The 25473-nt window shown below is 43.4% G+C and overlaps 1 protein-coding gene across 2 annotated transcripts in view; it reads left to right on the top strand.

Annotated features, from left to right (window-relative positions):
- robo1 (roundabout, axon guidance receptor, homolog 1 (Drosophila)) overlaps positions 1–25473 on the top strand; it is a 218383-nt gene that overhangs the window by 45148 nt on the left and 147762 nt on the right. Inside the window, exon 1 of one of the 2 annotated variants that reach the window (XM_070971047.1) lies at positions 12729–12884. The exons of the other annotated variant lie outside the window; for it this stretch is intronic. Coding sequence (XP_070827148.1) covers positions 12758–12884 — 127 coding nt within the window. The 5' untranslated portion in view covers positions 12729–12757. Of the gene's footprint in view, positions 1–12728; positions 12885–25473 lie in introns of those variants that run through there. 2 annotated transcript variants of the gene reach the window in all.

Here is a 25473-nt window from a genome sequence, read left to right on the forward strand (position 1 = left end):
TTAGTATTATTATGCTGAAGGCCTGTAGTTGAGCTGCAGTAACTGAGGAGTGTGTGGGAAACAGAGACATCGTGTCACCATCACTGGGGATTGGGGTAGTGCCATAGCACAATTTAACAAAGATTAATCTCCTCCACTTACTGGGCCTTGTATGTTTATTTTTGGAGCAAGTCTTTAGAGGGGGGGGTCACTTACCATGACTATTAATATCATAACCTTTTTGTCATTAATCGCATGCACACATGGACATATGGGCAGAGGGTATTAATAATCTCAATAAAAACGTCCTTTTTAAGACAACATTCCCCTCCTCCTCCTCGCTGGTTTTCTGTCATCCATGCGCTCTCTCTTGCTGCTGGTCTTGACATGCTTTAACCTGAGCGCTGCTCTGGCATTGATGTGCTGCCTCTGAAGCAAATCAAACGTGCAGACTCTGGCTGTGTCAGGCCGATCTCTCTCTTGACACAGGGCTTTATTGAAAAAGCTATAGCCCTTTATAGAGAGAGTGTCAATTTCAAGACAAAGTCAAGATGGCAGTCGCACAGAATCCATATTTAATAGTGGCAAACGGAGCAAACACAATTGAGGAAAATCAATACTGCTTTCACGTTTGATCATACATCACCTTCCTCTGAACTACTGCTTACCTGTGTCCTTTTGTCTCCCTGAAAGAGGCTGCGAATGTCCAACAATGAATCATAAACAAACAGATAATAGTTCCTCTTCTCTTTATGGTTTGTGTGCAAAGAGCTACCTACAGTTACCAACAAACGCAAGAAATGGTTGGAAAAACACGGCGTTAAATCTGTCAATGGTAACGACAGAAGGAGACTTTCAATGTCACACTCTCATCTTACATTTTGTTACCACAACAAAGTTAGTGATGTCCCCATGCATATGTGCAGATTTAGTCCAGAAGTAAATTAAATAAACCTCCAAAGGTAGTTTATCAAACTGCTGCATAAGAAAATATATGTATACTTGCTTTGAATCAAGATTCGTCCATTTAAGAGCCCGTACAAGAGGGAGGCTGAAGAAACGTGCAACCGCTGCAAATGCAGTATTAAACATTTGAAACGGCACATTTTTGACAACATTGGCCTTGTTAAGCTTAGGCGTGAGGTTAGAAATGATTACATGCATGCAAATGATGCAGTAATCTCAATTATATCCTCCACCAGTATTGAGTAGCATTGCATTTGGAGCAGTTGAGGTCAGGCTCTATAGTCTGGGTGCCTTCAACCCTGTTCATCAGCAGGCAGCTTGTTCACCAGATGGGCCTTGGGCGCTGACAGAGCAAGGGTGAAGGATGGCTGGGAAAGGACGGTGGGAGGGCACACACATGATGACCTGTCAAGTTCTGTCACCTGTCTTTGTGTCCCTTTCTTTTCTCCATGACCCACCCCCTCCCCTGCTCCCGCTCTGCTTCAGAGCACCACAGGTTGCATGCAGTGTTTGGTGATGAAAGGCCTCAGTAATGGATCCTTTCTATATCCAAACCCAACTAAACTGGTGTGACAGCTCTTCCCTCTCCACAGACCAGCCTTTATATTGTCTCTGTCTGGGAGTGAATACATTTTGAGTGAATGAATTTCATTACAGACCCTGTTTTTTTGTCTGTGTGTGTGTGTGTGCGCTCTCCCCACAAGACATGGATTAGGTTACATGTTCGGCCAGTTCCCAGGTGGGCTGCAGAATATGTGCATGCAGTATATCTGTCAACACTGACCCCAAAAGAGTCGTACGTGGTGATAGCAAACCCATGTTGAACAAAACAGAAGAGGCAAAGCTGTGTCAGAATTTACTTCACAGACAATGCACCGTAACAACCTCTGCACTGCTTTTCTTCAAGTATTTGCTGATAGAAGCGACTTGTCCTGACGGCATTTGTGTCTATTTTCTTGGACCGTATGTTGAGATTCAAGCAGGAGAAAGCCATTCCAGTGCCAGCAGGGAGATGATTGACATGGGAGCCTTCCAAGTAATGTATAAAAATGTGCCTCTGATCGCTGCTCACTCATGCAGTGGAGCATGCTGGAAAATACCAAGCCCGCCGCGAGCTCCAGGTCCCCCGTCGCCGGGCAATGTGTCCCCCCACCAACCCCAACGCTCAATCTGGTGTACAAGTGCCCATCCCTCCCTCCCCCATCTATCTTCTACCCCCTCCTCCTACTCCTGCTCTCGCCTTGGCACACACACACTCTGGTATGCACTGAAATTCAATCAGATGCTTAATTACATCTTAACATGGGTTCCTACCAGCTGGCTTTATTCCCCTGTTTCTGATTAAAGGGATTAGAAAAATGAAATTTAACAGTGGATTTGCATACGGCTCTAAAAGGGACACTGGCATGTCTCTGTGGCTGTCTGGCCAGTGTTTGCCGCTCTTGAGCCCTGCAGTCCATCAAACAAGGAAGGAAATATACAAGCATGTTCCTGCCTCCAATTCTGCACAGCAGGTAGAACCAATTATGAGAGATAGGAGCTTGGCCATGTCTCCTCTTCCCGTCTCAGTCTGAATACTGGAGACATGATAGCCTCTGATACCGGCATTCAGATGCATAGATCATATCAAAAAGCATCATAAAAGGGAAATAGGAATGTGTTTCTGTATATTCCATAGTGCATATTTCATGGATGTGTGAGAATAAACCTTTTCTGTTGCTCGTATCTGCCTGATGAATGGCATACAGAGAAACCGGGTGGCTTTAGGCTTTTTCCTAATGGGGCCAAGTAGGCCCACTATCCAAGCTGTGCAAAGAAAATGGGCCCATTAATCACAGAGCCGCCACCATCATCTCCATATGATTATTCTCCTCATGTGTTGGCTAACTCCTATCTGCACAGGAATTACTGTGACATCCTGTGCTTTTCGCCGCTCTCTTCCATCCTTTTTTCCCTCAAAATAACTTGCAGGCTTACTTTTCAACTTAATCCGCTGTCGGTAACCGAGCTAAATCTATCCTGAGAGGAGATCTGGTTACGCATTCACTGTTTATTTTATGCAATTAAAAAGCGATTCTGTTGGAAGTTTGTATTAAAGGGATTAAAGGCTTATTGGTCTGTCAATTCAGAGAGAGAGAAAGAGGAAATAGTGTAAAAGAGTGGGAAAATCAAGCAGATAGGGGGTCTGGAGGGACAGGAGGAGACAGAGACTTGAGTATTTAATGTGAACGTTATGTCAGCAGGTATGCATGTGTGTTTACTTTGACCAATTTGCAAACTCTTGCCCAATGCAGCCATTTTGGCATCAATTTGGGAACAAACTAGATCAATCATTAACATTTTCCTGTTCATGAAGGACACTGTAATTAGTCCCAATGAAACAGCAGAAGGGGGACAGACTAGCATGAGCAGTCAGAGCTGAGAGGAAGCTGAGGCGGTCTCACAACATGAGACTCTACTGCCCTCTTTTGGAAGTGAAAGCAACGCCACTTTTTAACAATGTACGCTGGAACTGAAGCGCTTCAGATTTTTCATGGAATAATGAACATATACAGAATTAAACCTCAAAATTATTAATGATAAGTGAGGTAATATGCATCCTGTAGCCTGACATCCATACCAAGACAGGGGCTTTAGTTAAAGATACATGAATAAAATACTCTGTGACCATTTTGAATAAGGAATTAATCCAACTGTGACATCTTCTTTTCTCCTTATCTTCTCTTTCATCACTGCTGTCCACGTAAAAAGTGGTGAGCTGACTGGCTTCTCCTGCTCCTCTCTTATAAACTGAAAGGTTTAAATAATTCAGTTTGAACTTCAGTGAACAATAGGCACTGAATGAGGCCGGAAACATGCGCACCAGGTGAATCAGCGAGTACCAGATCTCAGTTAAAGATATGGAGTCATTTGCTGGCAGAGAGTGCCACCTCCTGGCCAAAAGGTGTATTTCATATATCCTTCCCATTATCTTCTGCCTCACACAGCAGCAGGTATTACAGCAGGGTTTGATTTACAAATAAATTTAGCTTCAATATTTTTATGTGTGAGTGGATTCCCATACAATTTTATGATGTAAATGTTTTATGTGGATAACTTTTGCAGCCCTTTGGAGATTATTTTGTAGCGTGTGCAATATTGTAGCTGCGGCACAAAAGACAATGAGATGCAGTTTTGTTGGAAGTGTCCCTCTGTGCAGCACAAAATTTAATAGGAGACACACACACACACACACACTCATGAGAAGTGCGTGTATACATGTTTGTATACATATACACACACGAGGACATCTGCTGAGGTTTTCAAAGTCGAGATGGACATAGTCCTAAAAGTGAAGCCACTGTCCTCGTCTCTCTCTGCCTGCATGTCCACAGCTCTCCAGAAGCAATAGAGTTTAAGTTTTACTCAATTTCTGGAGCTGACTCATGTTTCATACTTCATGTTTTTCAGTGTAACGGAAGAAAAACCAGAGAAATATATTGTTGTTCTCTGCTTTGTGCATTGTGACCTTCCTACAACCAATCAGATGGCCGCCCTGTCCATGACAGCACCATCCAGTGTAACTGTGTGTCTCACGTGCTCCTCTCCTCTGACTGATCGACTCAAGAAAGTGCTCGTCCTTGAAGCTCTTAGAGGACAGATGGTTGTGTACGTTCACGATCTGTGAATAATTTATTCCAATCAATCCGTGGTGTAAGTGATCTTGTAGATAGAGAGCGGCTGATTTACAGTCTAATCTGAAAGCGTCTAAATCCGGATCCAGCTGCCAGGTGTCACTTCAGCACCTGAACCCTGATCTCCTGGAGTGCCCCTTGTCTCCCTGAGGTGGAACGAGTGGCTGAGGTGGCACGTATTAATATTGACTGAACCCAACACTGCCTCCTGCTGGGTGATAGTCATATTACAGCAGTTGACCTCAACAAGCACCCTCCTTACATCTGCTGTTTGGCAGCTCTCTTGAAACTTGTACGGCTGAGCTCTTAATGCTCTAACACCTTTTTATATGACACCAGATGTTTCACCTGGTTCTCATCACACACTCCAGTGAGCACAAACTGCAGCAGGAGGCTCTTTAGAGACACATTGAATCAGAGGTACAGAGCATTAAAAGATGCAGATCCACAGTTATGACACTCTCATAATCATGAATGAGGGACATTTACACTGAGGGTTTTGTGATTATCACCTGTGCACTTGGGGGAAAGCCAGCACCCATGTGTCTGCGTTCAGATGGTGTGTTCCCATGGATTTTGTGTGGACTCTGCGAAAGACTGCGCAGGTGTCTAGTGCAACCTCACTCAAGGGACCCCTGCGGTGATAACAGTGTGGACTTTTTTAAGTTCATTCAAACATGATTTGCAACTGAACTGCCCCTGGCAGCTCTTTTTGTGTGAAGTTTTTAAAGGAGATGAACATATTTGCCCTTGCTGTGAGCGTTAACTCACCCTTCTGTGTGAGTATGTTTTTACTAGAGAGGGACAGAAAGAGAGAGCTTAAATTGTCCAAGACATTACACAAACTTAGTATTCTTTAACATATTTTTATTCAATATTTGAAGCATGTATAGCTGTTACAGTACAAATGAGTGAAGGTGAAATTTTGTTTTAAGTGTACAGAGCAAGTACTGAGAGTAAAAGAGAGTAAGAGAGGAATGGAGAGTCTAATGCTGAGTGTTCAGGAGTGGTTATGGTCCAGATGGCCCTGCAGCAGCAGCAGCTGTAAATCACAGTGTGTTGTGCGATCTGGCCGATAGTGCTGCAGGGTAGAATCTCGCTGCAAGGTGAGACCGCTGACGACAGCCATTACAGGGAATGAAACCAGGACTTTGGGGGTGGAGGGTGTAGAGGCGAATGGCATTAGCCCTGTTTGTCTCTATAAAAGAGCAGATGCTAGTGCAAGTGCAGCAGTTTGTTGTCATAAATTCTTATGATACAAACACCAGCCTGCTGTATTCAGTCATTCTCCTGAATGTCAATGTTAGGATAAATCTTAACACCTCAGAACCTGCAGACTGTAGATTTCATGAAAGATTGGTATTTTATCAGACCAATATAGTGAATACTTGTTCCCATCAGCATGCTTCAGTTTGCTCTTTGACTTGCAATTCGAGAAACCGACGCATTTTTTTCCAAAGCTGCTGCAATAACAGCTAACCTCCATACAACCTCATACCAAACTACAGCCACACAAATGGAGCAACCCCTTCCGGTGCACATTTACTGTATTATTTCTCAGGGAACATGGGAAGTGTGCGAGTGTACGTGAAGAAATAACACATTTCAGGCTGCTTTCTTAGAAAAGACTCAAAATGTGTAGCTGCAGTGAATGTGTGCGAGTTTTTTTATCCGTCCATGTCTCTGCAGGCGATCACGTGTGTTTTCCCTCCACACATTAACCTTCAGCCAGGTTCCTCCTGTGACCTCTCATTGATTGGTGAGTGGCGGGGTGTGTGTGTGTGTGTGTGTGTGTGTGTGTGTGTGTGTGTGTGTGTGTGTGTGTGTGTGTGTGTGTGTGTGTGTGTGTGTGTGTGTGTGTGTGTGTGTGTGTGTGTGTGTGTGTGTGTGTGTGTGTTGGAAAAGACAGATAGGGGGCGGGGGGTGTGGGCGGTACAGTGGTGTTGATTGAGCGGGGAAACGTAACCTGGCCGTGCAAGGAATCCTGGGTGTGGTCCTGTTCATCATCCACCGTACATGCTGAACATAAGTCACTCAGAAACAGCAGGGCCTCTGCAGCAGATGCATTAATACGCATTTCCAAGCACAGCACAGTGTTACTGCTCGCACACACAGAAGCACCAGCGCAGATCCTCTGCTGAACTGTATTTACAACCTGTAGATTAGATGTCACAGAGCTGCGTGTCATGCAGTAATTCTTAGCCCAGGTTGACACCCCGGCTCTATAAATGTGGATGGATCCTGATTTCTCTCTGCATTCTTGAGGCTGAGACAGCAATGAAATATGAGCCGCTCGGGTCTGTGGTATGTAGGTTGGAAAAAAAATCTGTCATCACACAGTGTCACTGTTCAACCAGAGTCCTGATGGCTAATTTATGCTCCATCTGCCTTCCCCCAGAGCACTATAATTAAAATTCTAATCAAATGCACTGAAAAAGACATCTTGTGCGCTATTGTGTTCTAAAGTTACAAAAGCACATATTTAGACTGGCACCGCTGTGGGTGCTTCTAACTTAAAGAACTAGTCAGACGTGTTGGGAAAGACTTTTTTCTTGCAGAGAGTTGGATGAGAAGACAGATAGTCTCAGACACTCTCACATCTTTCTGTTAAATATGAAGCGACAGACAGCAGCTGCTTATCTTATCTCAGTCACTGGAAACCAGGGGAAGCAGCGCTCCTGGCTCTGCCTAAATGTAACAAAATCCTCTACCAGCACTTCTAAGGCTCACTAATTAACACATTATATCTTGATTGTTTAAATTATATGAAAAGGAGGTGACTTCTCTGCCTGTTTTATGTCTTTGTGCTCAGCTAAGATAAGTGACTGCTGGCTGTAGCTTCATACTTTCTGTACAGATATGAGAGTGGTATCAGTTTTATCTAACTTTCAGACAGCAAATAAGTGTATTTTCCAAAATGTCAAATGTTTCTTTTAACTACCAGAGTTGGACCATGCACTCTTGGTGGCATGATAAAGAAATAATATATATGTATGTAATGATATTAGAGATCAGATTAATTTCACATCAAGGATAAGATGTCGCCTCCTGTGGGTGCCACCGACTTGAGTATCTGTGCCGCATGCTCATTGTTCACCATTCTGCCTTTGTGTCAAGTCCAGCAACAGAAAGTTAAGTGCTGATATTGAAATTTCTGACTCAACTGTAGCTTGTCTTCCCATGGGCCAGCTCTGATTTTTCCTGCATGTGTGAGTGTCACCAATTGGGTGCCAGTCCCCCCCCCGAATGTCTTGCTGTGCTCCAAGCTGTGTGCTAATGTCCAGTCGTCCGCCTGTTCATCCCTGCTGGGTGTCTCTGCGCCGCCCATCAACCCTGCTGTCACATCACAGAAGTACGAGGGGCCAGAATGCGAGCTTCGCAAACACCATACTGACACGAGAGAGAGAGGAAGAGAATACAAAGGGGATCTCATTTTCAAGGCTGTGTGGCGCCTGAGCTGCGAGAGATGCATGCTCTGAAACACGGCCATGCAATAATCTTCAATTACGTTTTCTCTGTGTCAGCTTTCTGCTTGACAGAAATTACATATTAACCTCGAGAGAGTAATATTGTTAAATATGAAGCTTACAAAGAAAATAAGATAATTACAAGTAAGATAAGGAAAATATAATAATTCCTCCACCACTTTGACGGGGCATGTTACACTTGGAACTGGGTGTCATCATTTTCAGCCATAATGCCACAGATAAAATCTCATGGCTTCTAGAAGTGATATGTGTGTGTGCTATTCAGCACCATCAGGCAGCAACTTCCAGCCAGAGCACGTGCGTTGCTGTTGCTCCACTTCAGCATGAGCACAGGGATATAATACTAATACTAAGCATTTTAATACTTTTTTAAGCATAAGCATTTTATCATGCTTAGTGCTGGAGGTAGTCATTTGATGGGAGGTTTGGAGGATTTCATGAGTGAGCAGTTTCAAGGAGGGTGCAGCAAGTCTGTAGCTGCACTGAACAGTCAGCTGAAGGAGACGGGGAGCCAGCTGGGACAAAAAGGGTTTGATAGTGTTTTCACTATCTGTTTAGCAGCATTGTGCTGAATATAACTCCTGATGAGGCCCCTCTGCAGCTGAGATCAAGGTGGAATTGAGCCTGGAGATCTCAAGGAGGAAGGTCTTGGAAGGTTTTTGAAGCTGTTCTCAAGGTTTAATTGAGCATCAAACCTTACACCAAGACTTGGAGAAGCAATGTTCTTTTCGAAAAAGGAGAAGTATTCTTGGCCAGTGTTGGACCAGCTGAGGAAAACTATGCCTCACCCATGCTTTCATCCCTTCAAGGCAGTCTTTGAGATACAATTTGGTTGAGGGTCAGTGCGGGGCTGAAAGATAAGGCGTGCCTTATTGTTGACACAAACACCTGGGAGCGTGTAGAGGATGACAAGATAAGGCAGAGGTTTGACCCTGTAGGGCACTGCAGCTGCCAGGATGTGTGCAGGACCTGTGATCTCCAAAGAGACAAAGAGGATTCTGACAGATGCAGCACATAAATGGAGATAAACAAGTCCAAGGATGTGCCAGAGATCAGCCAACAGTGTTAATGGAGTTATGGAGGCTGTTCTGTTCACTATTTAGTTCAAGATCAGGAGGAGCAGTGTCACCCGAATCAGAGTCCAAATGACAACATCTTTCTTAGGTTTATTGCACTCACTGTACCCTTTGGACCGGGTGGTTACACTGACCTCAAGATGAGTTTAGAAAACACAAGTGAAAGCTACATGTAGCCCGGCAGCACTTTCATGGTAGCCAGCTGTGACATTACCCATAATTTTAATGTTAATTAGAAAAACTGCTGGAGTTAGTCACCATGTGTGATTATGTGAGTGACTTTATACAGTATGTATGTGACTTATTTGTGCAGTGTTTTTAATTTTTCAGTGAAGTGCCCACACAGCTGTGCAGCTTTTCTGCCAGCTGAACACACACACATGTACACATACATAATACAGCAGTCATGTCAGGCCATTAAATTCAATTTGGAATAATATATTGTTCGGTGCATGTTAGAATGACATGTATAACCCTCTGATTAATATACAGTGACCTATCTGAATAGATAAATAACACAGTAGATACGGCATTTGCTGAGAAAGGATTAAATGGGAGCAATTTGAATTGTAAAGCAGTAAGAAATGGAAAATGCACGACCGCAAGTGTCTCACATGTGTGCAGCTCAGCTGGGATCCAATAAAATATGAGTTTCACATGTTGATGCTTGCCTCTCTTTGACGCACAAAACCAAAGAACCCAGCTTAAGTCTATAATAACGGCTGAGAGCTGATGTAATCATCTTTTATCAATGTATCTATTCTCTGAAACCTGACAAAGAAAGTTGTTGGTGTTTTTTCGCCATCCGCCTTTTGGCTCTGAGTAAACACGAGGCAAATCTCTCTCTCTCAGGCTGCATATTACAAGATACAAGAGATACGCTGCACCTTAAAAACATACACATTCGGCTACATGTGGACAGTTTGTAAATGCTGCCTCTGCTCTAGCTTGCCACGCCATTTATTCTCCCTGCATAGAATTTGCATTGCATCGTCCGACTCTCAAAGCAATTGGCATTAGTGGTGACATTTAGCAGGTAGTAGGAGAGTTAGATTGGCGTCCTGAGGGGTTGAAGTGCCCCGTCCTCACTGCAGTGGTAATTATTCCAGAGACCTAATCATTAGAGAGCTGTTTCAATCAGACTTCCATCAGTGGCTAATGTAACGCAATTAATTACATCTCCAGGAGCATGGTCCTTAAGGGCCACTACATCAGGATTACATGACTGACGAACAGGGACACTTTTGTAGGGCACTGTCCACATTATTCAACAAACTAAGAACATCAGGAGATAAGGCTTAATGTGAGAACAGTATTAGTAAGTAAAGGGACACTCACACACTGTTTTTTCTAGCTGCTTGTGACAAAAGTCACCTCACAGATTTGTGTTTTCGTCTTAATGACTGAAAAATTCCCATTTACTCAGATTATATCATGTTTGTTTAGGAGCAGTTTACGCTCCGTGATGGCATTTTGCACCAATGAGTAATGAAGGGCAAATGAGAGAGACACGGTGGAGGGCAGAGGTGGGGGGTTGCTGCTGACACCTCCAGTTTCCCACGTTAACCTGCTCTCACCTGCCTCCTGACAGCCCGGACAGGCGGAGGAAATGAGCGGTGTAACTCTAAACCCAGACCTGCTGAGCTGGGTTTTTTTGTTGTTTTTTTTTTAGTTTCTTTTTTTTTTTTGTACAAAAATAGATTTGTGGTGTGTGTGCTTGCATACACGGTGTGTTTCTGTATCTATATACTGTATATATCAATGCATTGTACCCATTTTAAACACAGGGTTTTGCAATTGTAAGACACACTTTCTACCACAAAATTACGTCTTTCTCACATCATTCACTTTCTTCCTTTTGTTCATGAATGAAGTCTTGCAGGTGCAAATGACTGTGTGAATACACTTCCTGTCTTGTTTTACAGATTAAGCTACAATGTGATTCATTTATTTCATATAGAGCTTTAACACATTCCCTTTAAGTCTACCTAAATCAGCCTAAAGCTGTTTAAACTTACTGTTTTAGTCTAAGTTACTGGCATATTGTCACTAAAAAGAAGCCGGTGCAAGATATCACACTCATCACATACCCACAGTACAGTGCCTGCAAAGTAAATACTCAGGTTTCACTCTTCAGATTTTGACTTCATGATGGGAAATTTTTCCTGTTGATGAGCAGATGAAACCGTCTCAGCTCTACATTTTTAATAAGCTATTTTAGCTCACGTATGCACATTGAATCATAGTGTAACTGTTTTGTAAAGCCAATAAGTCTTTTCTAAACTGTGGTGCAGGTATCAATTTGCCGCAATTACAGATTAACTGTCACACACACATTATCTCCCAGTCAAACTGGTCTGCGTACTTGTCTATACAGGTGCATGCTGGGCAGGTCTGTGGGTTGGGAATGCAGGTACAACAGTGTTTTTTTTTTTCTTTGTTATTGTTTTGTTTTAAAGCTGGGAACGTGTTCGATGACTGCTTCAGTAGCACACACACACACACACACACACACACACACACACACACACACACACACGCACACGCACACACACACACACACACAGACATTCGTGCGCAGGTTCCAACCGTCGCGCTCAGTCATGCTGTGAGGGTTTCCACGATCAAAACACTCATGAGCGAGCATCATGAGCGTGCAAAAGCGCAAGAGCCATTGCACTTGAGAAATTGTTATTCACACCCCCCACGCTTGTCTCACTCAGTCTCTCTCCTCTGTATCTCCCTCCCTCCCTCCCTCCCTCCCTCCCTCCCTCCCTCCCTCCTTTGCTGGATGTACTCTCTCTCTCTCTCAGACGCTCTGTTGACAAAGTCAAGGCTGCTCTGTACTGAACTGATCTCTGTGATTTATTCCTTATTTTCATATCAACACTGCCTCATGTGATCTGAGACGAGTGGTAGGTGGATGAAGAGAGCGGGGGAGGACACACATGCATTTACACACACTCCTGGACACACTCACTCATTCAGGCACTGCCTGGTGCAGGTGACAAGGGTTGGCTGCTGCTGGATCAGTGTGTGTCACCGTCGGTGTCAGCGGTTCACACTGTGACCTGAACAACTCCTGCTCTGCAAGAGGGGGAAACCGTTTGTTTCCTCCTGTGCAGTCTCTGCTCATGGGAGGTGTTACTACTGAACTCAGTTTGAGGCTTTGACCAGGACTCCCTGTCTCACTGAAAAAGAGGAAGAGGACGAGTGCGGGGAGAGAAAAAAAGACCAGATCAATATTTCCGAGTGGAGATCCAGAAATTCAGGCTTGCTTTGCCTGTATACCAATGCTGGAATTACAGTCGGTCTGTGAAGTTATTGCCCTCAGAAGGATCATTGCACAGCATCAGGAGGAGGAGGAGGGTGTCTGCAGTGGGTGTGTGACCCCTTTGAGGCTTCAGTGTCTTGGGCCAGGGCTGACGCTCCAGGGGAAGCCGAGCGGGAGGAGGAGGTGGTGTTGTTTTGGATCTCTCCACAGAGCTGTGTGAGATATGACCGAGTGTGGGACAGTACTCCCCATGGCCCTCGTCTCTCTGCTGTAGCCCCGATACGAGCTTCGGAGGCAGGCATGTCCAGCGGGCGGATGCCCCTGCTGCTGCTGCTGGTGCTGGTGGGGGTGCTGAGTGGAGTCTGTGTGCCAGGAGACGGCTCGGGGAAGCACAAGGGAAGCTGGAGGTGGAAAGGTGACAGGAGCCGTGAGTAACTCCTCCTCCCTCTGCTACACTTTCCTTCTCCTTTGCGTTCTTTCCTTCTCTTCTTCTTGAATTTTTTTTTTTTTTTTTTTTTAGTTTTCGAAAAGACAAACAGGGTCAACACCTTTTCCGCCTTTTGCTTTGTTTTACTGTTCCTCTTCATTCCCTGAACTCTTGAAATAAGATCCAGGAAGCACTAAACATTGTGTGCCACTTTGATTACTCTGGTTGCTGCTTGAGTCTCAGCTCATTTCTCTGTGGCACCTGGATATGAGAGAGAAATAAATCGTCTATATGAGGCCAGCGACCTTGGCCCGTGTTGCCAGCTTTAAGAGGTATCAATATGGACGTGATTGCGAAAGTGCCTCTCTGCTGTTGGATTTGCTGTGAGTTGCAATTCATAGTTTATTATCCTTCTCCCCACGCTCCTCTTCTCTCAGCATCACTCTAATATTCCTGTATGAATATCTCTCAGGGTCTCATTCGTAGTCATTAATTGATCAGTGTTGAGTTGTAAAAAGCTACTCAGAGTGATGTGGCTGCCTATTTCCTCCGAGTAAAAGCTGGGTGCAGCTCTGAGTGTGTTCATTATACATGCTGACACATGAGTGCATGGATGTTGGGAGGAGAGAGGTTGTTCAAATGAGCAGAGAGCTGCGGTTGATTCAGGACATACGTGGCTGCTGTCCCTGAGCTTTTGGCTTTGGGCTAATGGGATTGTTTGGCATGCCACCATTGCCTGACGCTGAGTGATGAAGTGGCCAGTGTGTCCCTTTGTGTCCGTCCCCTCTGTGGAGGTTAAAGGGAGATCGCTATCTTGATACTGTTCCAAGATTAAATGACTGGAATGGGATGGAAGAGGCACTAAGTCAACGTAGAGCAGGTCACTTGCCTTCCCAAGGAGACATGAGCTGGTGTGAGGGTGGCATGAAAAGCAATATCTTTTACAGGTTTAGATGGCAATGACACTGTGAGTCTTGAGTTTGCTGTTATATTTAGCTACTTGAAGATATACTTGCTAACTCTGCAAAAGTACAATAGTGGTCTCAAATCCCACAGTTCTTCTCAGCTTACTGTGAATAATGTTTAACTCAACACAGCTGAAAGATGAGTTTCAGATGACAGTGAACTGTGAGGAAAAGTCGGTATCTTCAATTGCTATGACTCGTTTTCATATTTGAAAATAGTCTCTCTGGATTTCTATACAGCAGCGAATAAGGTGGAATTGATATGTGAGCTATATACTTTTACAAAAACCTGCACCATTTCTAAACTCTGTGCAGCAGGATGTAATGTGCAACGTAAAGCTTTGATTTGTAGCTGCTGATGAAATAAAAAGGGAAGGACTATTTTTCGACTTACAGCTTGAGTTGTTTTGTACCCTAACCTCTTCTCTTGCACCACAGACGCTGCTCATGCAGTGCTTAACACACACGCTGGTATACACTGTCCCTGTCAGTCAATTTCATTGATCACACGCGCCTTTTTACAGCAGGAGTAGTAAATTCAAGGCGTTGTTAAAAGTCTGTGCTGTCGTTTACCAGAACCTCTCGGTGAACCTGGAGAGTCACTCTAATGAACTCTAAAATGCAGGTACAAGTTACACTGAGTCAACATTGGCTGGAAATGCAGGTGTGCAGTGCTGCTTTGGATTCTAGGTCTGAATCCAGGATCACATTTCAAACATAAGACGGTTTTCTGACAAATGCAACTTTAGCTACTCTGTTTTCGGCTTTGTTAGTGGATCAGAGGACTACGGATGTGGATGAAGGAGTTTAGTTTTACAGCCGTCATCCTCACCGTTCTGGTTTTCTCCCACCACTCTCATCAGCGTCGTTTCCAGATGCAGCAGACAGCAGTAAAGACAGTGAAGCATTTAGCTGCTAAAAAGCCAGATATTTCCCTCAAGAGTTGTTGGAGTGCAAACCAATACAACGCCGGATGAAGTCAGAGGCATTCTAACATCGTTAAAATGTTTCTTATTAATGTTTGTTTTTGTTTTTTTTACCGTCACATCCCAGCCGACGTCATGATATAATCACCGTAACCTTTTTCTTGAGTGTCATGTTAGTGTTTTCTAATCGTTTCACCATCCAGCCAATAGAAAAACTGCTTTATCTTTAACGGCCACTAAAATGTGAAAATGTTGCCTATAAAAATGTGCATGGGTTTATCTCACTCATCTCCTGGATACTGGATGTGGCAGGCTGCAGTCTGCACACAACAGTTCCATTTGGCAGCCCACAAAGGAGACGGTGATATGCATGAGGACAGCCTGCTGATATAAATGATAATGTCACCTGCTGTTATTTGCTACCTGAGACTAAATCTCTTCTAAGGCAGTGCTTCTCCCTCTCACAGAGCAAGATTTTGCACTTTTGTAGGCACACAGTCTCCATCTCCTTGACATCTCTCACACACACACCGGCCAGTGCATGAACCCACAGTAGGACTAATACATTAAGCAGGATTTGAATGTGTGTATGCGTGAGCGTGTGTTTCTGCGTGAGTGTGCGTACATGCTAAATAAAATATCCCGTTTTCTATTTTTAGTGACAAGTTGTCTCCTCGAGTCCACAAAGCTTAGATATGTCCCTCTGTGCAATCCTTTTCCTCAACGGCTGAAACTTTACTCTCTGCTTTTCACATCCTCTCCCTCCGAGTTCTCACAGCAATTTGCTGGACAAGACAAACGATGACTCAGGAGTGGGCTAGCTGTCTTGCTGCAAGTAGATGGACCGACCCTCTTTCAAAATGTCATAATCATCCATAATTGATACAGAATATTTACAGTATTCGTGCATGACTACGAGCTTTGGTCAAGTTTGTACTTGTAAGTGTGCAGAGCAGACCACCAGCTGAGGTTTTGGTTCTGCTCCCTGACATGGCCTCATCCTTATGATGGATGAGGAAGATTATAGGATTCATGGCTGATTTACTCTGCTCGGGAATGCTAATAGAAGCCACAGAAATATGACTGGCTGCCTCTCAGAATTCAATCAGTGTGCAACACACTTATTTATTTCAGATATACCAGTGTTTTTTCATGGAAACAATTTAAAATTTGGATAGCATTGCTGCTTATTACTGCAAGAAAAGTAAAGAAAGATGTAGACAGATTGTCTTTTATTACATTTGTGGTTTGTGTGACAAAAATAGTCTGGAAGGCTGTCATGACAAATGAGCCATGTGTCGTTGAAAGTACGGTTTGTCTGCATATAGTAGGTTTCAGCCTAGATAAGTCTGTGGTTTCATATGCGTGAACTGATGAGACCTCCTTGTGAGCAAGTTTCTGCTTTGTATTTGCATCTGCACCAACACTGACATTATAAAGAACAGTTTTAACTGCAGCTCACATGAATTACTTTCCATGGGAGCTGCATATGTAGTGATATGAACTCTTGTATCCGATAGATGGCAACAGTGACATGCAGCCCGGTGGAGCTGTAGGGAATGAACGACTGCTAATGGGCTGTGGACTGAATCCTGTGGTTTGGGTCAGAGGCCAGATGGAGTCCAGACAGTCGTAACCACAGACATGCTGTCATCAGAAACACAGTTCAAACCAGTAGACCTTCACAGTCGTGTAAAACATTAATTGCGCATGCATGTATAAGGAATTTGTGATACCTCGGGTGGATCCCTTTAGCAAAGTCCAAATCTTTCTTTCTTTTTTCCTCCTTGTCTGTCTCCAAGGTTGTTCCATATATGATATTTGAGAACATCCAATCTTATCTAATTTTAAAAGCTCCTTCTCATCATTCATACTCGCCCTCTAATTCACTATTAGAGGTGTTAACGAGCACCAGAGCCAGATGTTTTCTTTTCTTTTTTGTTTTTTTCAGTCTGTTCTTTCCCTCTTTCACCTTTCCCCTTTTGCTCTCTCCAAGACTCCAGGAGGTTCAGGCATTTTTTAATTAAGTGAGTTGAGAATATGTTAGTGTGTGTGTCTCACACTCACAGTCACAAACGAGGCTGTGGAAGGTCAGTTGGTGGTGTGGTGGGCTGGTTAATGGGAGAAGGAAGGTGGAGATGGAATCAGGTAAAGCCGTGGGTCAGCATCTGAGCGTTCATCAGCTGTGCATGAAATGACTGATTATCTCAGCATATGTAAAAACTGAGCTACAGGAAATCTCTGTGTTTCACTTCCACAGAGGGCAGCATCTAAAAATGCATCTAAGCCTGTTTTGTGGTTCCTTAATGATGCACAGGAAGTCACTGTATGAAATTTTTATGGGTATTGTGCTAAGACTGCAGGTCCTTGGATGTTTTCTGATGTCACTAAAAGAAAGAGAACCTTGGATTTTGTGAATTTTAGGAGGAATTTTAACTTTTTAGCAGAGAGAAGTGAAACAGCAGGTGGACACTGATCGGACATGGTCCATAAATATGGAGCTCTGTCAGGCGTGGGCCGGAGTGAAAGCGCAGGGATCTGCGATTCTGAGGATATGTCGGGTCAAGGGTCATTAAGAGCTGAGGCAGGTCTTTAAAGGTTAAAAATCAAATGCTGCCACTCCTTGATGTTTTATTTCTCCTTTTTCACGCCACTTTCACTTCGAGATTTTTACAGGCAAATGTTTGCACATACGGACGCCCTGGTTTCCACATCTGGATGTGAGACATATAAAATGACAAATAAAAGGGGCAGAAAAAGCACATGCTTTTACTTCTCATTTGTATACTCTTTCAGACCCGACAACCGTTGCTTTGATGCTTTTTATTTTGTAAACCTTCAACCATTCTGGGCCCTCCTGTCAGCTTTCCTGCTGACAAGCTGTATTGCATTTACAATCACATTTGCATAACAGTGTGAGTCCACATTCACTCACAACTAAAAGTATGGATAGTGGAGATTATATAAAGTGGATGGTATTTTATTTATGTATTTATTTGTCCAGATTGCTTGTGGCATGGCAGACCAAACATAATCCATCCATCCATTATCTATACCGCTTATCCCTTTCGGGGTTGCGGGGGGCTGGAGCCTATCCCAGCTACAATGGGCGAGAGGCGGGGTACACCCTGAACCGGTCGCCAGCCGATTGCAGGGCCACATACAAGGACAAACAAACATTCACACTCACACTCACACCTACGGACAATTTAGAGTCATCAATTAACCTAATGAGCATGTTTTTGGTCTGTGGGAGGAAGCCGGAGTACCCGGAGAGAACCCACGCATGCACGGGAAGAACATGCAAACTTCACACAGAAAGGCCCCGTCTGACCCGGGGATCGAACCAGCAACCTTCTTGCTGTGAGGCACGCACACTACCTGCTGCGCCACCGTGCAGCCCACCAAACATAATGACTTCCACAAATTGGTTGGTTGTAAAGAATAATGCATTATGGTAACGTATGGTAACAGTACTGGGTAGGTCTATAATTTTATATATATCAAAAATTAGCAGCAGATGCAGCCACATTTGATGGACAAATGCACTGAATACTGAAGCAACAGAAACAAAGGCATCATCCAGTGTTCACATACACCGGGTTATCCACTACCTGCAGTTTGGTGATGTAATCCATGTGAAACAGTTGGCACTGTTTGTGAAAAGGAAGCCAGTGTGGGATCATGGCTTGGTCAAAGAGGTGTATCTGGACAGGATGATGTGAACCTTTGGACATGTTATGCCTTCATGGTGAAGCTTCTGTTGTAAAGTGATGAAAAACTGCCAATACCGTGTGCATCAGGAGAAAAACATGGTCGCCTGCACCCTCACCAGGCCAACGGTGCCGTGAGCAGTGACAAGAAGTGCAGTACAAGAGAACTGGCCATACCAAAGTGAGTGCAAAAAATATAAAATAAACAGTAAATGCAAAGAATGATGAGCGTACATGTTAAAAACTGTGGATGATAAATGGCCATTCATGGATGTTTTGGTGTCAGAGGGTTAGTCACACTGTATGACTGCTAACTGTTCATCAGGGTGACGGCTTGTGGGAAGAAACTGTTTTTGTGTCTGGTTGGTTTGGCGTTCAGTGATCTGTAGCACCTACCAGAGGGGAGAGGCTGGAACAGGTTGTGTCCAGGATGAGAGGGGTCTGCAGTGTTGCTCCCTGCCTAATTCCTCAGTCTGGAAGTGTGTCGGTCCTGAATGGAGGGCAGGTTGGCACCAGTGATTTTCTCAGCTGTCCTGTTTTTACTTATATATACTGTATATATGTGTATATTTAGGTTTCTTTAGCTTTATGCTTCTTGCCAAATAAAGAGATTCTGCACATTTACATTCAAATTTTCATGTTTGACAGAACGACTGCAGCTGTATCAGTCTGCCAGCTCTTTCATTACCATTTTAACTGATGAGATAGCCTCTCTTTTGGGTTCCAGAAATACATACAGTTTAAACATAAATGCATATAGGGCAGGCAGTCTGTCTGGTTGACAGCAGTGAAGTCTACCATCCAACCACAGCAAAGACAGGCCAAGCTGTTTACCATCCCAGACAAAAATGTTCTGGGGCCTCTGTTTTCCTTTTACTTCACTGATGAAGTGGTAATTACAGGAGAGGACTCGCACCTCCAGAGAGCAGAACATCTTTAAGCCCAAGGCACTCTGTTGTTATGTCTGTCTCCGGCGCATTTGGTCACGCCATTGACCAGAGGCATCATGGCTGAGAGTTGCGCAAGTGGAGGTTTATGAGCTGTGCAAGCAGAAATGGCCAGATTGGAGATGAGGGATTACTGTTTTGTAACTGTTGAGTTTTGGCCAACGTGATGTGATCCCAGATGGCAGTTCTTTACAATTTTAATGGAAGACCTCATCTCACTGTGAAGACAAATCTTGAGAGTAACTGCAACTTTCATTTAGTTTGAAGGTGTTTATGGTTGCTTTTCCTTTACATCTTTACAACCCTTGAGCTTGTAGAACCTTTCCATGCAACACTGAATAAACAAAAGCATATTTTCTCCCACTCAATGTTTTTGGAACGCAGCTTAATAACTTTTCAAATTCTGCCTGTCTGCACAGCTGCCTGCTGCGGCAAATCCACGTCAGTGTAAGCGCAATCCAGCTGTGTCAGTGGTTGGTCTCCCATGGTGGGAAGCGAGACGGTCTTCGCATCAGCATCCCTCCGTCGCTGACGCAGCATTTGCACACATCATTTCCTCACAACAATCCCCGGCTCTGTCTACCGGCATCAGCACGGTCATGATGGAAATACATTGCTCACAAAACACTGGTGGGCTTGTGTTTTGCATCTGCGAGGAGATATTCGAGCCATCTGTTTCCACAACACAGACAGAAGGGAGATTTTCTTTGGGTTTGAAGTCGACGTCAATTGGCATCATCGGAGGAGATGCGCAATCCAAGGTTGAGTGTAGATTACATTTGTAATGCTAAATTGAGCTTCATTGTCACCATATGTGGCAGTCTCACATTTAACTGCAGAAAATTACACCTCAAGGTATTCACTCTCAAACAGGCCCATGTGAATTTTTTGCCTCACCATTTCTAAAGTAGCAGGAAATACAATTAGATGGTATTATCTCTCTCGCTGAAACATCACTCACCTCTGTAATGCCAAGATAGCAATACATTGCTGGCTTTTATGAGTGCAGCGTTAATAGAACAATAGAGGAATCACCCACAGCTTATGACTCAGTGAGAGGCCAGTCATGGCGGTGGCACTAATCAGAACTAATGAAGACTGGCAGAGGAGCCTCACACCATAAAACCTAAAATGAACCCCTCTAATTAATTTGCTGATTGGAAATCTGGAAGACAAGGTCAGTGTTATTATACCGAGCCGTCTCCTCGTGTCTTCATTTTGAAATTACTGTGGGTAAAACAACGACCGGTGATTATCCAGAGTGGCATACATTTGATCATTTGGAGAACTGTGTCACCACATTGTTGTATGCGCGTACTTAATTTTGCAAACATTTTGGAAACAGTCTATTCAGCATTGAGACTTCTGCACTGTTGCAGGAGAAAAGAGAAGCAGCACAGAAATAGTCCCACACCACATGAAGGCAGTATTGGACATATTACCACCAGATGTCTGACACCGTGGCATTCGTTTCCCCCTCTGCAGCCCTCTTGAATACATGAATGTAACAAAATGTTGTTAGTGTCTTGTATGATTTACAATGCTGTGGATTTGCTGCAATAAAGCAGGAACAGTTCTATTCTGCTTTGTACTCCACTGCAACCACGTATTACATTCTCAGCTTTCAAGGACAGAATGACGAGTTTCTTTGGAATATAAGTGCGCTTGATTTTTTTTTTTTTTTTTTTATGTGTCCAAGCTTAACGCAAACAGATGGTAATGTAATACCCTGCACTGTAGCACATCAGTCCATAACCTAGCTGCAATCCAGAAAGTCACCTGCCACTAATAAATCTGGCTGATTTTGTGTGGGTGAAGGGGTGACAGAAGGGAGGGCTGTATGAGGCCTTGACAGGAGGTGTGGAGAGTTGCACTTTGTCTTTTGTTGCATTTCTTGCCTTTTCGGGATTTACGATCCGCCTCTCACGGCCCCTGGCTTCGGCATTCCGGTGTGTCATGTGACACCACTGCTTTGTTGCGAGCAAAAATCATCATGTCCACGAAGCCTGTTGCAAGGTTTGTTGGACAGTCATAGCTCTCCAAAAAATAAATAATATTCTATTATTTTTTTGCTAATATGAGCAGCTGCATCTATATTTCAGGGCTTACTGATTTAAGAGGAAACATCAAAGGAAATGTTTAATTTCCCATGAAGATGATCAAGACAGCTGTGTGACACAGTGAGAGAATAATAGAAACGGCAGCTGATGCAACTGCATTTTGAATAATTGTGGCAGTCGGGAGCATGCTAAGATAACAAACAAGACATTATATGGTCCCATATGAGGCTCCTCTAGATGTCATTTCCATATGAATTATGGGCATGGAGATCACAGCTGGTATGCAGCCATTTCCATATACAAGTGCATATGACTCATTCTGCAGTCTATGTGGGGTACACAGAATACTCTTCATAAAAGTAGACTCATTTATCTTACATTGATAATTATCATAATATAAGATATATACAGTGGAAGGTCAATAGATATGTTGAAATGTATATGACAAGATTTTGTACTGACATGAATTAGAGCAAATGCGTAATGAAATATTCAGAATTGTTTTATAACCCATAATTATGTCGTCACCTGAACGCCCCCGGCAGGATATTAGGTGGAAACAAGCTTTGATTTAGTGAAGTGACAGTTGGAAGGATTGCATGGAAAGACTTTGTTTGAGAGGTGTATTTGAGGTCACGTTGTCTGCAGCCGTGCCCAGTGTTGTTCATAAAAGACTTTTCTTACCTTTGAGAGGTGGTTGGATTGATATCTTTTTCTAAAATCCGCTGGACATTTAAAAAAAAAAAAAGACACTTGACTGCTTTACAAGTGTTTCTATGAATACCACAGGGGAAAAAAATGTAATGCTGAAGCTGTCAGAGAAAGCAGACGGTGAGTTCTCACATTGTAAATCTTGATCCAGCCTTCATCCTGAAGAATTTTGAATCAGATCTTGCCTTAGGTGATGCAGCCTACATGTCCTTCATCCTGAGCCTCCTTTTCACTCGCCAGCCTAATGAATTTCTTTTCTGTATATGTTAACACATCATTTATCTTTCTTTTAACACAACTATCTTGCCAATGCCAAAGGCGTTCTTTTAACAACAGACAAGACCATGAATGGGTCTAATCTCAGCTGGCTTCCCAACAACTTCTCTTACATTCCTCTGCAGTGACTCAGTGGATATTTGAAACACTGATCTCTGAGTTTTCTGGACTAAAAATGCTATCACAAATTGTGCATGACTGTTTGGCACATTTGAGAAGTGTCAGAGTGTACCAAATGTCACATAGACCTCAATCAAAGGCATGCCACCGGCTTGCTGACATTTCATCCTTGTTCCCAGCTGTAAACTAATGTAACTCAGAGCAACAGAAGAGGAGGGACGTTTGTCATGTTAGCCTGCAGATTTGGACTGTCTTCATGGTCCCCGTGCGGTCTCACAAACTACTTTGCACATCTGTGGACATGTAGCAAAGAGCACTGAGATCCTGGCTCTGTCTCTGCTACCTAAGCCGCCAGTATTGATCTGGCTGTCTGCTGAGATTGTTAGCTTTCTCTTCAGGAGTGCGCAGAAACTGGCTGCATGCCTGCAATGTTCTCACCACACATCTTCTCAGGGCCTCATTTCCATCTCCTCTAATCAGAACTAGACATATTGAGAGCATAAGTTGGTTTATCTGCACTCTCTCATTGGACTGTGAATAGTTGGTGTGCACTCCAGTAAATTAGCATACACATGTTCCTCCCTGACAAGCACCAGTCCGTGGTGGAATGAGAGTGTGTGTGTCTGTGTGTCTGTGTGTGTGTCGGCACAGGGAGAGAGAGGCTGGGAAAGGGAGATAGCGCCTGCTGTTTGTTCAATTTGCTTGACTTCAGATCAGATGGTGACTGAACTGTGACACAGGCAATCACAGAAAAATGAACATAATCATTCCCTTGAAGTCGTGACTGAACTGCTGTGTGCAGAGTGCCCGGTGTGCATGTTTCTAAACAACAACCAGAGAAGAGCTGTGGAGCAAGTATGTATTAGTTTTCACAGTTTGATCCCTAGTTTCAGGCTCCTCCAACAGAAGTACTCTATGAATCTGACAAGAAACCTGTCATATGTTAGCTCTATATTTTTGGCTCTTTGGATGGCAATGTCTATTAGAAACAACTCTGAAACTCTGTAGGATCACAGAGAATAAATCCTTCTGACTTTGATGAACACCCGACTTTTCATCTAGCACCACCGCGAGTGAAGAACATCTATAACGACTGGATGTCATGAAATTTGGTACAGGCATTGACGTTGCTCTCAGGATGAATTGTAGTAACTTTGGTGGCTTTTCAACTGTCATTTTGTTTAATATTTTGATTTATGACTATATAACTGCAGCACTAATGACTTTCCCATGAGCCTCTGCTTTGCTTTGTGTTTAAATGCCAGCCTGCTAACACAGTAAAAACAGTATACCTGTTAGCATTTTCATTTTGAGCATGTTAGTAAGTGCAGCCTCACACAGCAGCCGGCATGCTGTAGATTTGTTGTCTTTTCTGAATGTCATGTTGATTCATGATTAAAGATGCATTTTGTGAGACTGGAGGACAAGAAGAATGAAGTGACATCTAATGTGTGCTGAATTTAGAGCTGAGTCCATGTGATTTAAAGCCTTCAATGTCCAGAAATTGCTTTTGTCATCCACATTACTTTTAGACACTTTTTCTTCTATCAAAGTTCTATTATTGGTATTTTTAGATTTTTAAAGTTTTTGTAGTATTTCTGTGGCTGTGTTTTATGTAAAAAAAATGGACAAGGCATAATGAATATATTTTCTAATATAAATAGTGTATGTTTTGCACATTTAATATTAGAACCATATAGAGAGATGGTCTCCCTTAAAAAATAAGAGCCTAGAAATAAAGAAAATGTGCAAATAAATATATGGACCTTCTCAGCAGAAGCTTCATTGTCTACTGTGTGTGTGTGTTTTTAAAGAACAGGTTAGGAAGAAGCCATAATATGCAGCAGTAATTGCTTGCTTGTGTGAGGCAATAATTTCCAAACCAAGGTGCATTTAGTGTTCGCTCATTTGTTTTGACCATAACACAGCTAGAGAGAAGAAAGAGATTAATAGGTGTGCTTTGTGTGAACTGAAAGCTGGGTGTCATCACATCAAAGGCTGAAGGCTATGCATCACTGGTGGATCTTCTCCCTCTCTGGATGTCTAATTAAAAACTTGCAGAATTCCCCTTGGCTCACGTTAATGGCACAAACAGCCTCGAGGCATCTGCCAGGCATTTTGTCAGTCACTGAGGGCACAGGTGAACAAAATATGTTTTCCTAGGATGGCGAAGTCAAGTCACGTTTTCATCCAATCATAGCGGACAAACGTTTTTGATGTCGAACCCTTTAACGACCGTCATAACCCTAACCTCCCTTGGGTTTGATGTCAAGAGCGTTTGCTCGCTTTGATTGGATGGGCAACGTTTTACACTTTATGGCTTGACTTCAAAATCCTGGAAAAAAAAAAAAAAACCCAGGCAAGCTGAGGATGATAAACAACTATATTTACGTCTTAACCAGGACAGTTAGATTTTTAAAAACATCAAAACAATGTCACAAACAAGTCTCAGAGTCACGAGTCAAGCGGTTATGGTGACATTTTGTGGCTGAAAACAGTTACCACTACTTTGGAATACATCTCATTTAAATATAAAAGCTCAAGTGAAGTTCGCCTTGTGCATGGAAAGTCAGACTTTGTCAATGGAGCAGCTCCAGAAAATGTCGCTGGGAGGGATGGCAGATTAGAGGCTCGGGTTTGGTCTCTAGGTTTGGGAAAGAATTGTTCACATTAACATATTGATGGAATTTTCAAAGATTATACAAAAAACATATGTGAATTCAGTTTGAGGGCTGTTTCCCTTTCCTTTGAATTTATGTGCGTGCGTGCGTGCGTGCGTGCGTGCGTGCGTGCGTGCGTGCGTGCGTGCGTGCGTGCGTGCGTGCGTGTCTGTGTGTGTGTGTTTAGGGCACATGTGCCTTATTAAGCGAA

The sequence above is a fragment of the Chaetodon trifascialis genome, chromosome 9, assembly GCF_039877785.1.
Source record: "Chaetodon trifascialis isolate fChaTrf1 chromosome 9, fChaTrf1.hap1, whole genome shotgun sequence".
Lineage (NCBI taxonomy): Eukaryota > Metazoa > Chordata > Actinopteri > Chaetodontiformes > Chaetodontidae > Chaetodon > Chaetodon trifascialis.